This window comes from Engraulis encrasicolus, chromosome 4, assembly GCF_034702125.1.
Source record: "Engraulis encrasicolus isolate BLACKSEA-1 chromosome 4, IST_EnEncr_1.0, whole genome shotgun sequence".
Taxonomy (NCBI): Eukaryota; Metazoa; Chordata; class Actinopteri; order Clupeiformes; family Engraulidae; genus Engraulis; species Engraulis encrasicolus.
Window position 1 is genome coordinate 15354360 of NC_085860.1, and position 13863 is coordinate 15368222.

A 13863-nucleotide genomic window follows, 5' to 3' on the forward strand; every position below is an offset into this window, starting at 1 on the left:
AGTCAAGTCAGCTTTTATTGTTACTTTCTTCATATGCAGAAGTCATACAAGGAATATGAAATTGAGTTTCTCTCTATACCATGCCAAGACAGAGACATACACAGTCTGACATTTTACAGATTGACAAAGTGCAAGACAGGACGGGTAACAGTGATGGTTTGGTCACAAGTGACTGAATACAAATATGTTTTTTTTACATATAACATGTAAGACATTCCAATAAAACAATGATTTGCAATTGTAAAACACAGACACGGGACTGATGACTGGAACGACTTACCTTTTGTGCGACAACGCAAAGGGCCCTTAATCTAGCCAAGTTTTGAAACGATGGGAGTTCTGGAGAGAGGTTAGAATTTGTTAGGCCTCATCTTAAAAAGAAAAGTGGGTCCTCCTCTCCTGAGTGTGGCACTAGTGAGTTGGAGGCCAGAAAAAAAACTGGTCATGTTCATCCTGACTGCGTACTGGACACCACTCACACATTAAATATTTGTAATATAAATGCAAACATAACGTCTAGATTGACTAAGTATCTTGGGGAGGAGGCAAACAAGGTGTCCAAGTCAAAGGAAATGGGTCAGGCGTAGGCCTACCTACCAGTCATGAACTTTGATTAAGCTACTAGCCTACAATGAACGCTAAAATAGGCAACATCTCTTTCTCAAGTATATCTAATTACTGCGTCCTTAAAAACTGTAGTTTCGCGTCCTTGTGTTTTTTAAAGGATTGTAGGTTTGTACACATATTTGTACATGGATTCCCCCCCCAGGCTGTCCTGAATCTGGTGAATGCGCATGCATGTCGCAATCTATGCGTCTGGAACATACCCCACATGCAGTGCTGGCAGCTGCGGCTTGAATGAGTGCTTGGCATTGTTTTGATTCGTGAAGTATCCTGTCTGAAGCATCACCTGCCCGGGTCACGAAGATAACTGGCACAGGTCAGTGCATCAGTATTACATTATGTACTATGCATTTCTCTACATCGCATGCAATATTATTGGTATAAGGGAGGGAGAAGATGACCAGAAACCATTTCTTCACTATGCTAAGCTAGCATTGCTTGCTAAGGCCATCACATCAGTCGTGATTGTTTTCAAAGATTAGTGACGAGTCCGACTGGCCATCGCTTTCGTCCACTGGCAATATGAACCGAATAAAGTAGTCAAATAGAGCTAATCGATGCAAAAAATTGGGTTTAAAATACATCTGTTAGCATTGGCTGTCAAGATAACGTTAGCGAGTCTCTAAATAGCATGGTCGTTATTGACACCGACGGATGCCCTCTTGGGTAAGAAATCTGTTCTGTAGTAGTAATTGACTTGCGTTTTTGTCCTACAGTAATACGCTAATAATAATGCACTGTAATGCTGGAATGTTAAACTAGCCTATGTTTTATCTTTGTTAGCAACAGCCTTGCCTATGCCTAATAGTTCTGAACATTTTGCTTGCTGCAACACGTTTCTTCGTGGCATGGTGGGTACCTTCTTTTCATTCTATGCACAACTGTATTTGCATCCAGAAATACCGGTAGTTCCATAGTAGTATTTCTCAGAATCATACCGTCCCTCTGAACACCAGTAGTTACCTTTCAGCTTCACGTTTGTCATTGACAGCTTTACTCAGTTGGTTGACAGGAAAACACGTTGGAGTTTATGTTCTGTGATGTTCATATGTTTCATGTATTCTTTTTACAGCTGGATTATAGGCAGCCAGCACACAAAACATCTATAAAATACATCACTTTTTGCTGTTACCAGTTTCCACATTCACAACCACGTCCACAAAAATTAGTTGCAACCACAAAAATGTTATGTACACTTGGCACGGAAGAGGGCACTGCTGCCCCTGCTATTGAGTGGTGCCATGCGGTTCAATGACATTACTGCACGCAGAGCGCAAAGTTCAGTTGTGACTCGCAGCTGCTGCCTTAAAGATTCCTTAGCTAATCACCTCCCCCAAAACACGGAAGTTAACTGCAGCAATCAAATAATTGTTTCATGCAGGAGCTACCCCCGCCTATGTCAAACTGTATATTCCCATGGTTGTTGCACTGCCTTTTTTCCGGACAGGGCCCAAGGGCCAGGGAATTGTCAATAGCCTTGGTCTCATTGCAGGGCCAGCCCCGGGCTGGCCCGGACAAAAGGGGGCTGACGGTGATCTCATCAAAAGGGGGCTAGGTGCTAAAGATGGCCGCCGGGCCAGGTTGTGGGGCTAAAGGCCGATTTCCCTGGCCCGTCGAATTCGATGGGCCAGCAGAGCCACCGCCGAGGCTCGGAGGCGGGTCAACCTCTGTGTAAAAATGTGGCTGCATGGGGGACTTATCGCTAAATTCTGGGCAAATTATGGTTAAGCATTAGTTTGGGGTGTTTGGCTTTCTTATGGCATTATGTCATAGGATGCAACCTTGACACTTCTGTTTGTGTTTTTAAAGTTATTTAGTCAACATAACTTTTTTGTTGTTATCGGATCATGGGCACCACTACACTTAAACTTGGGATGTCATAGCTAAGTCATGTCGGCTTTTTTCTGCTTTTAGCCGCCAACTCTTGTGCCATTATCGTGATTTGGCATGCTTTCCACTGGACACCAATAAAAAGTGTCTCACAAATACTCACACATGACATTTATGTCGGCTTATTTAGCTTTTGCGCTATTATCGCCGAAGGTCTGGTAGGCTATATCGCACGTTTCAGACTGATCGCCAAACAAACAAGCGCTACTTCCTTGTTCTAACCTTCGTCGGTCTACGGACTGTGAGCTCTTCATTAAATAAGTTGCCCGTGCTTTGTTGTTTGATTTATTTACACGAACCGAAGACAACACATGCGCTTGCAAGTTACGACGCTGAAGTTATTTGGACAGTTGAACAGTGGTTCCGAGGTCGAGGAAACATTCCGCTTCGTCCTCGACAAATGAGCCACTTCTTTGTTCCAAACTACTACTGTGGCTGCCAGTGCGATCAAACATGCACGTGATATAAAGATTTAATGTTTCATTTTCATTCTCGTCGAGTCTGTGATGCTAAAAAACAACCGACACGTCTAGTTTACTCTTTGTATTGAAGGCAGTTTCAAGAATTAACTGCATCATGGCTGCGTCAAGCTCACTCTGTGGCACAAGTAGGAAGCATAACTGAGCCTTCAGTTTGTCGAGCTGCTCGTATTTTCATGCGTCTTTGTCTTTCTTAACATGCGCTGCGTCCCATACAGCTTCTGAATAGACAACTTTGCCATGTAATAAAACTGTTCTTGAAAGGCAAGCCATTTTCTTTGCAGTTCTTGTCGTCTTTGTCCGTAGGCTACGAGCCAAACGGCGACCTGCTCCAGCAGAGTTTGCTCCATTTTATTCTCCTCCTTTGTCGTTCTGTTGTTGTCCTTCTGTGATTTGGGGCGAAAGTGGGCTGTGCCCGACTGACGTTTCACAAACAAGGCGTGTACCTGAATGTGCCTGGGGTCGGCTATGAGTCCGATCAGGCAAAAAATGGCCCGGGCCGGCAGCTCCGAGCCGGCCACTCTCCTGAGCCCCGGGCGGCCCCGGGCCGCTGAAGCGCGGCTAATGAGACCAAGGCTATTGGGAGGGAAAGTAATCTCATCGCCCCCTGCTGGCAACGTTCCAAGCCCCTGCAACAAATGAATGTTTTTGTTCCTTTAAAAAATTACATCTCGGCACTGACAACGAAGTAGAAGTATTGGCAGTCATATTATAGGAAAGTTGGCCCGTTTTATCGAATCAGGTGGTAAAATGTTCGGTTTTTCACTTATCTGAACTGATTTTAATATTCTTTAAAAAGCTAGTACAGAACTACACTGACTGGTATGTGTGACGTGTTTACTCCATGTAATTAGCATAGCCAAATTAGCATAGCCAAACATGAGCCAGAGAGGTGGTTACTCGTCACCACAGAAGCCACCATATCTACTAGAGAAGTTAAAACCAAACCAAAACAATCGCGTGTATATATGTGTAATAAGAAGACAACGTGGAACTCGCAGGATTACAAGAATGTGAAGATATGCGGAGAACTTGCGTTCATTCGCGTTCATTTGTTTCTCTGTGTTGTCAACGAGGCGCGAAGCAGAGCATGCTGGGAGCTGTAGTCCGCTTCCGACCAGATTGGCACAATTTCTATTTTTCTTAAAATAGCAAAAAACTACTCAGGATTTTCACAGGTAGTACTTCACCCTATTGTGTACCCTGAAAAATGTGTCTGGTGTTATAGTTCCTAGTCATATCTTTGTGGGATTTTTTTAAAAACTCGTCTATGGGAGTTTCAATAGGGTCGCCCTGGTGTTTGGAACGTAACCGCTAGGATCGCTGTTTTCCACTTTCCCTCCCAATTGCAACTGAAGTGGAGCCCTGATAGAAACACTGAATCTAAAAAAAGAATGTCGTGAATACCCCATATTAGGATAGGCTTCTGGCTATAATATTTCCGAGTGCATTGACCTGCATGCCTTATCTTGGGGGACAGAAAAAAAAACAAATGACCTTAATTCCATATTCTGGCATTCGTCTGACTTTTTTCCCACAGTATTGAATGACTGATAGGGAGCCATCATGTGTGTGTGTGCTTGACTCTTTGAGAGTGGAGATTTAGGGGTCGGGGGGTGAAGACGCGGCGTGACAATGCTATGGCTTGTATTTGCTTGTGGCCTTGGCTGTCTTAGGACCTGTAACTAAAACCCCTGACCCTGGCTCGGCTGGCTAAAGGCACGGAATTGTCCCTGGAGCCGTTCACACAGGGGTCAGATTTTTCTCATCCAGGGGCCAGCAGTGGGCCACCATGTTGAATTCAGCAAGTGTATCTTATCCCCAGACCCCAGACCTAGAGCAAGGGCCAAAGACTTCTCCACTGGCTGCTTTCAAATGAAAACAAACAAGGTCTCATTCACTCTGGGCGTTTGTCTCACCTCCATGCACTTAAGTTATGCATGCATACACACTCTCTCTCTCTCTCTCTCTCTCTCTCTCTCTCTCTCTCTCTCTCTCTCTCTCTCTCTCTCTCTCTCTCTCTCTCACACTCACACACACACACATCTTTCTTTAGCTGCATCTAAATGTTGTAGTGGTGTGAAACTCACCTCGCTCCGGCACTTGTTCTGTTCAGGAAATGCACAAAGTGAGCCCAGTTCTCTTCTCTGTGGTTATGAAGTGCACAGAGCAGCAACCTGAGAGGAAACGTGGCCCCTTGCAGTGCTGTGCTGTGTAGGCCTATTGCTGCAAAGGGGCGACTATGTGTTTTATACCTCCAGAGCTGAATGTGAAACTCTAACTACCACCAACTCACACTACCTTCAAAACAGCGTTTGGGTGTCAGAGGAAATATAAGCTGGTGGACAGAGAAACTAGAGAGGTTTTAGAGGGTTTCAATGGGAATTAAGCAAATGAAAGGCAAGAGACCACTTTAGATGCATTTAATAAGTAGGCAAGTGCTGTAGTGGGTTGAAAACAATGAGTAGAGCTTTGCCCTGTGAAGGCCAAAAAAGCAAACTATAGGATGACGTTTAGAATGAGAAGTCAGGTGCCTGAATGTTGATGGACTGGACTGGAGTGTCATTACTTTGATTGACAGAACCATTTTTTTAAATTCCTGATATTTTGATGTGTTGAAAATTGAAAGTGTCAAGCTATCTGAGGAAGAATTTTGCTTTTCTTTCTACATTATGTAAATATCATTGTATTGGCAATGGCAGGTGCATTATTTAATTCCCTTGATAAGGCGATATGATTAATATTGACAATGTGGTAAGTGGCCAGCCAGGCCTAATGTTTCAATTCCTTAGCAGCCTTATCAACACCTATGCGTGCAGGTATTCTGTGAAACACATGCAGCACATACAGTACATTGTGTGTCTGCCATACTAACTGGGATTGCGGTAAATCACTGTACGCTGGAAGGATGCTTTATGGCTCAGCTCCAGAGACTTGTCTTGTCTTACACCTGGTACCCATTAACCTGTCCAGTTGGGTTCAACATACAGACTACTCCACTCCACACAGACACACAGACAGCACAGGCAGACGTCAGAGCAGCATGTTGATGAATCTTCCCCATCTGAGCCCAATAGATGCTGCCTAGATTACAGCAGTAGAGCCATCCAGCCTCATCCTGGACCATTTTTACTCAAGCATTTAGCAGGAACTCTAACCATCAGACTTCAGACAGCAATTTTGGGCACATTCACACTAAAGAATATCTTCTGCTTTTCAAAAGCTAATGGGGATCTACTAGAAACAAGCAAACAATGTTAAACCAGACGAAGCCTATCCTTAAGCAGTGGATTTGCCACAATTTGCCTTTTAGTAACTGCAATATGTTCCCTACAAATCACCCATATTTTTTTTCTAGACATTTATGTGCTCAAAGTGTGTGCACACACACACACACACACACACACACACACACACACACACACACACACACACACACACACACACACACACACACACACACACACACACACACACACACACACACACACACACACACGCGCGCGCACACTGTGTTCTAAACTATTTCATTAATTTCACCGTACCCTCACCAATCACTTGTTCCCGACAGCAGGACTTGTTGTGGTGTGGTGGAGAGACGGCAAGGGAAGCCATGGAGGAGCAGACGGGCTCGCCTGGCGCCAACACAGACAACAGCAGCCAGAGGAATGGAGGAGAGGAGGTAAAGTAGAGAGATGCTCTTACTTAACACCAAGTGCAAACTAGCTCTGTGTGTGTGTGTGTGTGTGTGTGTGTGTGTGTGTGTGTGTGTGTGTGTGTGTGTGTGTGTGTGTGTGTGTGTGTCCGTGTGTGTCCGTGTGTGTGTGTGTGTGTGTGTGTTTGTCCGTGTTTGTGTGTGCGCCTCTTTTGTCTCCATCTGTTGCTCCTGGCAGTGTTTTTTTGGATGAGTCGAGAGGATGCTTTTCCACAGGGACAGATACGTGTAATTATTCTACTGAGTAATTTATTTGTCTGAAAGTAATGATACCAGTTTGTTTACTTGCTGTATTACACAACTATTCGTTACAAACTAATCACTACGGCATTTGGTACTTGCAAAGAAGAATTACTGATACTCGTCCAGTCGACCTATAATTTTATGCAGTAGCCCTCCAGTATCTCCTACAGAAGGTTGTTAATTAGTTTTCTTGTGAGGGTTGCTTGATTAATCATAATTTGTTCTGGTTGTGCCCATGGTTCTCTTAATGGGGTGTTTTTGTTTTGTTAGGTTTTTCTTTTAGTTGTCTTTTGGGGGTGGGGTGGCTGGTGAAGGGGTATTGACCTGTATCAATCAGACAGGACTGTGAGAAAGTCAGGAAATGAGTGAGGGAGAGAGATGAGGAAGGATCTGGAAATGACTTCAGGCAGGAATCGAACCCGGGTCCCCGGCGTAACAGTACGGCACACTGGGCCACTGAGCCCCCCCACACCTTTGTTTGTTTGTTTTTCATTATGCGTTTTGTCTGCTTGTGGCCAGAAGCCCAGACGCCAGAGCTGGACCAAGGGCCGGAAGAGGAAGAAACCGGTGAAGGACAGCAACGCGCCCAAGGCCCCGCTGACGGGCTACGTGCGCTTCATGAATGACCGGCGCGAGCAGCTGCGGGCAGAGAGGCCCGACGTGCCCTTCCCTGAGATCACACGCATGCTGGGCAACGAGTGGAGCAAACTGCCACCGGACGAGAAGCAGGTGAGGGATACTATACATGGGGTTTTCTGAGCGAGAAGTCCGCACACTTAAAACTTTTTGTTGTCTCATATTATTTTGTGGCTGGATTATGTTTCGAAAGAAGACAAAAAAAGGATTTTTAACGTGCAGACTTTTCACTCAGAAAACTACAGTCTGTCTTTGTCCTGCATCTTCAACTGGATGCATACATGGCACATAAACACAGAGACTTTCAGCCCAAGCAATTTACTTTTATTTTTTATTTTTTTTAAGATATATTGATCGCAGTTATTTAGGTATTTTGGTCACAGTCTCTGAATCAATGTTAGTGGGCTTAAGTGCCTTGCTCAAGGGCACTTCAGTCATGGATGAAGCTACAGTCATGGATTCTACGTTCCTACTGGTTCGATATTTAAACATGCTACGTGCCTTCTGTTCCCAATACCATGGGATGACTAATGGATGGTTCACACGGCAACACAATGTTTTTTTTCCCTCTCTGTCAGACACTGACTTTTAATTGCTATGGAATGGTAGCCAGGCTGCGCCCTCCTAGTGACGCAACATCTTCGGCGGCGTTGCTTCTACACCGGACACTCGCATATTCACGTTACATATCCTGCAAAAGTCGTGTCTCTCCATTTTCGGTATTGTTGTTAAGGTGGTCCTCGTCGTCAACATCAACTGTCATATTTCGGGTCGCGTAACATACGTCAGAGGAAAGAGAGGCCTGATTGGTTTAAACTCCTGCACATCCCGCACAGCCTCGACCAATAGTAAATGAAGGGAGGCGGGACAACCATGCTGCTTGGAAACGCTTATTGTTATGCTCGGGGTCAGACTCAAATCGAATCGCGATTGCAAGTCTATGATAATCAGGCAAATTAAATGGCGTAATTGACAAGTGCTTTGACTCCCAGTGTGCTTTGCTGGTGGTTGTTGTTATGGAATACTACATTTGTAGATTGTCACAGTTCTTTAATAGAGAAGACAATATTTTTTTCTCTCTCTCTCTCTCTTTCCAAAATCCAACCTCTTTCACACTAAAGTTACTTTACTCCTCGTGGTTGAGAGATGTTTGAATAGAAGCTCACTGCATAATCAAGTTTTTTTCCGGTAAAATATCCGTTTCAGGTAAGCAATGGCCCGATTCAGAGAAATTACTAGAACATAATCTAGTTGGAAATGGCTGTGGCTGTTTTTGGAGCTGTGGGCTATGTAAGAGCTTTAAATTAAATCATCCTCAATCGCCGCTAATTTCCTTTTGACCCCAGATGAAGGAAGCTCAGTCTCAGATGAGGAGGTGGCAGCAGGCTGCCAACTGACTGTGGAAGAGTAGAGTGCAGTTGGAGTTCAATGCCAAGGAAGCCGGCATTGAGCTATAAGATTTATGCTTTTGATCTGCCCTCAAAGTGCCGGCTCAACTACTGAATTAGATTTCCTTCTCCGTCTTCATGTGAGCACTGTGGTCAGATGATATCTTTGGGTGGGAGGGGAGAAAACTGACGTTGTATCCAGGGGTTTTGATTATAGTTTTTTGGTAAGCTGTATATTACATTCAGTTTAGCTCTCAGGATGCAGATAGTACCCATGCTTATAGAAGAGCTGTATAAATGTCTTCAATTTGCCTGTTTCGATCCGCTTCTGGTGCTTTTCTTCAATGAAGTTTGATATTTTATACCTTGATCTGCATTTTTTCCCTTTTCAGAGATTCTGTTTCTTTTGTCTGTCTGCTGCGGTTGATGTTGGTTTGCAAATTCTAATAGTTCATATTCATAATAATAAGATATGCATATTCATCACAAATTAATGAACAAGGTAGTCCATGAAACCTCTAGCTGCACTGTGCACACATTTCATTAACCATTACAAAATGCAGTGTTAAAGCAGTGCTGAACTGTCACAGAAACAGAATATCTGAAAAGGGAAAAAATGCTGATCAAGGTCTAAAATATCAAATTTCATTCTTTGGTGAATAACCTTATGTATGCAGATGATCTGGCCATTGTGAGCCCATGTAGTGCTGGGTTGCAACAATTACTTAAAGTATGCACTCAATATGGGCTTGTTTATGACATTAAATTTAATGCAAAGAAAAGTAATGTAATGATGGTGAGAATGAAAGAAGATAAGAAGATGACATTCCCTGTTTTCTATCTGTGTGATGATAGCCCACTTGTGGTGTGTAAAGAAGTTAAGTACCTTGGTCATATAATTCCGGATGATCTCAGTGATGACCGTGACATATATCGTCAACGACGTAAATTATATGTACAGGCCAACATGTTACTTCGCAAGTTTAGCATGTGCTCAGTCAATGTCAAATGCTCTCTGTTTAAAGCCTTCTGTACACCCATGTATACTGCTCACTTATGGTGTAGGTATAAGAAAAGCAGCTACCAGAAGCTGACAGTAGCATATAATGACACTATGAGACTGTTGATGAAGCTACCAAGATGGACCAGTGCTAGCTACCTCTTTGTGTACTCCAGTGTGCCTGGGTGTGATGCAGTCTTGAGAAATGTTATTTATAAGTTCATGTGCTCTCAAAACAGCATTATTCAAACCCTAGTGAGTCCAGTAAAGTGTTCTGTGAGGTTCTCCTCCAAGCTTAGGCGACACTGGAGAGAGTGCCTATTTGTTTGATGGGTGTGTTCCCATCTTTCATTTTATTATTTTATTTTATTTCTTATTTTTCTTTGTCTTAACTTCTCTGTGTAATTTTTTTACTGTTGTCTTGATATGGACCATGTACTTTGAGTCTGATGTAAATAAAGAATTGATTGAACTGTCAAACCTGTTACGTTTATCTAAAGTTCTCTTTCTGCTCTGCCCAAACATTTTTTTGACTACACTCCTAATTTTTGTAAATGTAAATCATGAATGAATCTGTAAATTAGTGGATTGCCCTTTAGCCCTCTGGGTCCACAGAGTTTAATATAATATACTTTAATAAGATCAGTTGGCTTGTTGTATAACCGAAGTAGCCTTGAAAAATAGAGGCTGAGTATGTGCTGCATTTTAATCCATTTCTGTCTGTGCTCATTGCTGACTGTAGCATTCATTTGCATTGAGATCCAGACGGGGATTGCAGTGTTGGTGTGCCTCTGGCTTCTGGAAGCTTTTTTAGTCTTCTTAATATTAGCTTTCCCATCACACCCCCAACTCTATCTAACAGATTCTCTCTCCCTCTCTCCCTCTCTCCCTCTCTCGTTCTCTCTCTCTCTCTCTCTCCCTCTCTTCCTCTCTCGTTCTCTCTCTCTCGTTCTCTCTCTCTCTCTCTCCTGCATTTCTTTCATGCTCTCTTTCTTGGCACTCTACTCTTGTTTCTGTAACTTTGACTTCCCTCTGTGCTCTCTGTCTCTGTCTCTCTCTCTCTCTCTGTCTCGCTCTCTCTCGCTCTATCTCGCTCTCTCTCGCTCTCTCTCGCTCTCTCTCGCTCTCTCTCGCTCTCTCTCTCCTCTCTCTCTCCTTCTCTCTCTCCTCTCTCTCTCCTCTCTCTCTCTCTCTCTCTCTACTTTTCTCTCTTGCTCTCCTGCATTTCTTTCATGCTCTCTCTCTTGACTCTCTACTCTTGTTTCTGTAACTTTGTCTTCCCTTTGTGCTCTCACTCTCTCTCGCTCTCTCTCTCTCTCTCTCTCTCTCCTTCTCTCTCTCCTTCTCTCTCTCCTCTCTCTCTCTCTCTCTCTCTCTCTCTCTCTCTCTCTCTCTCTCTCTCTCTCTCTCTCTCTTGGCAGCGCTACCTGGACGAGGCAGAGAAGGACAAAGAGCGCTACATGCGTGAGTTGGAGAAATACCAGAAGACTGAGGCCTATAAGCACTACACCAGGAAGGTGCAGGAGAAGCAGAAGGGAAAGAGGCACAGGGGAGGTACGCAGAGAGAAAGAGAGAGAGAGAGAGAGAGAGAGAGAGAGAGACTTCATTAACCCCTTAGTGCAGAGCCTATGTCATAACCTTACTGTCACCAAAATTGTAATGACTTATGGCTATGTCTTACTTAAGGTTCTCAGCACTGTCATAGCAATGTTGTTATGATGTAGTTGAGTATTTTCAGCAAGTAGTGAAAAGGCCCGCCGGCGACCCCATCTGCAGTAAGAGGCTACTGCCCAAAATGGAACACTTAACATAACAGCAAGACAAGACAAACACATAATAATAAATAAGAGCTAAACAAATAAATAAGAAACAGTCCATCATAAAAACACACAAAGAATCACCACAACATTATAAAATCACCAAGAAAGGAACTCAGCAGCTGTTGTTGTTAAAAACTCTGATTGCTGCAGGAATAAAAGATCTCCTAAACCTTTCGGTGTAGGTTGGTCCTCCGAAGCTATCCCATAATCCTTTGTGCTCATCCAACATAGCCGCTGCCACATGGCCCTCTAAGCGCAGCCAACTGTTCTCTAGCAAAGCCACCCAGAATCGTCTCTCGTCGAGGGGCACCACTCCCCAAGCTCTTACTTTCTGTGACCCCCACTATGTGTTCTCAAATGCAACAGATCAGTGAGCACAAGGTTGTGCTTGCCTCATATATTAGAGTTGCAAGCCCTTGTGCTTGTGCTATTTTGCTCAGAAAGCATTAAGCAGTATCACTTCCATGTCCTATTCTAGTGTGTTTGTAGAGAGTAACTTTTGCACAATCCCTGGTGCTGAACAAAAAGATTACGTATTTTTTGAAGAAAGGTTCGCACACTCCTTTGGATTTTTTCTTCTTTAAGTTATTTTTTCTTCTTTTTATTCATTCATTCATTGGCAATGACGTTTCGAACTTTTTTCAAAAAATACTATTCTAGTGTGTTATCTCTCTGAATGTGACAAAAATATCCATGCATAGGTGTAAGCCTCAATAGTGGCGCAGTGTGTGAAGTGAGGTAATGCTATCTAAGTAGTAGTAGCACATAGTAGTATTGGCCTGTCCTAAAAGCTTATGCTCGGTAGTCAGTATTTAGGAACCCCCATGGCTTTATATATCCCCTCCAGCTCAGCAGTCAGATAACGTCTACACCATTCACCCCCAATCGCTTCAAGATGTATCCAACGGTACACTTTTACTGTGGGGGCCAGAAGCATCGCTAAGCCCCCTCTCTCTGTTTCTCTTCTCCCCTCCTTCACAGATGTCGGCCGCCAGGTAGCCAACGAGTCTCTTCATGAGGTAGGTGATTTGCACTTCCTGTGTGTGTGTTTGTGTGTGTGTCTGTGTGTCTGTGTGTCTATGTGTCTGTGTGTCTGTGTGTGTGTGTGTGTGTGTGTGTGTGTGTGTGTGTGTGTCTGTGTGTCTGTGTGTCTATGTGTCTGTGTGTCTGTGTGTTCGCGAGAGAGGAGAGGCAGAGATAGATAGAGAGAGAGATAGATAGATAGAGAGGGAGAAAGAGAGATTGATCCACGGGATTGCGGGAGAAGTGGCAGGATCAGTGGTCTATTATCTCCACCCCCCACCCCCCATTAAAGTCTGGCCTCAGGCCTGGCCAGGGGGGGGGGGCTCTCTTACAAATGAACCCCCTAATTTGCCAGGGCATTTAAGAGGCGGATTAAGGGCAGTCTTGGCACGGCGGCATGTCTCAGAGGTTCTTTGCCTGTTGTGTGGCTGCCTTAAAGGGGTATGCCACTATTTTGGGGCTTAATACAGTTAAAATCGTTGGCTGGGGTTTATAAAGGTGGTAAAGTGTTTTATTTTTCATGTTAAGCGTTGTCTTGCTTTAAGACAAGTTAAAAGAGGGAATATGTCGCTAAGCTAGTGAAAGTCAATGTATCCGTGTAGCATTGTAGCATGCTACACGGATACATTGACTTTCACTAGCTTAGCGACATATTCTCTCTTTTTACTTGTCTTAAATCAAGACAACGCTTAACATGAAACACAAGACACTTTACCACCTTTATAAACCCCAGCCAACGATTTTAACTGTATTAAGCCCCAAAATAGTGGCATACCCCTTTAAGTCATTTCCATGGAGGCAGCCAGGCAATGTGATTAGAGGTCCTCAGTCTCAGTGATGGTAGGCAGCAGGGGAATCCCTCTCCTCCCAGCCCTTCTAGAATCTTCCTCGGAAGATTCTACAGCTCTAAGTTAAAGTGCTTACCGACGAACCACCCGCGTTCATACCTGGCTCTGAACTTTCCCACATGTGACTGTGTTACCTGGATGAGCCTGCTGACATCCAACTTTATGACGAACCAACTTTATGGTTCACAAACGCTAAG

At 43.9% G+C, this 13863-nt stretch overlaps 1 protein-coding gene across 1 annotated transcript in view; it reads left to right on the forward strand.

Annotated features, from left to right (window-relative positions):
- Positions 1 to 1166: 1166 nt before the first annotated feature.
- Positions 1167 to 13863, forward strand: part of hmg20a (high mobility group 20A) — a 24519-nt gene continuing 11822 nt past the window's right edge. Inside the window, exons 1-5 of the mRNA XM_063196769.1 lie at positions 1167 to 1290; positions 6565 to 6675; positions 7471 to 7680; positions 11397 to 11529; positions 12777 to 12814. Coding sequence (XP_063052839.1) covers positions 1279 to 1290; positions 6565 to 6675; positions 7471 to 7680; positions 11397 to 11529; positions 12777 to 12814 — 504 coding nt within the window. The 5' untranslated portion in view covers positions 1167 to 1278. The remainder of the gene's footprint in view (positions 1291 to 6564; positions 6676 to 7470; positions 7681 to 11396; positions 11530 to 12776; positions 12815 to 13863) is intronic.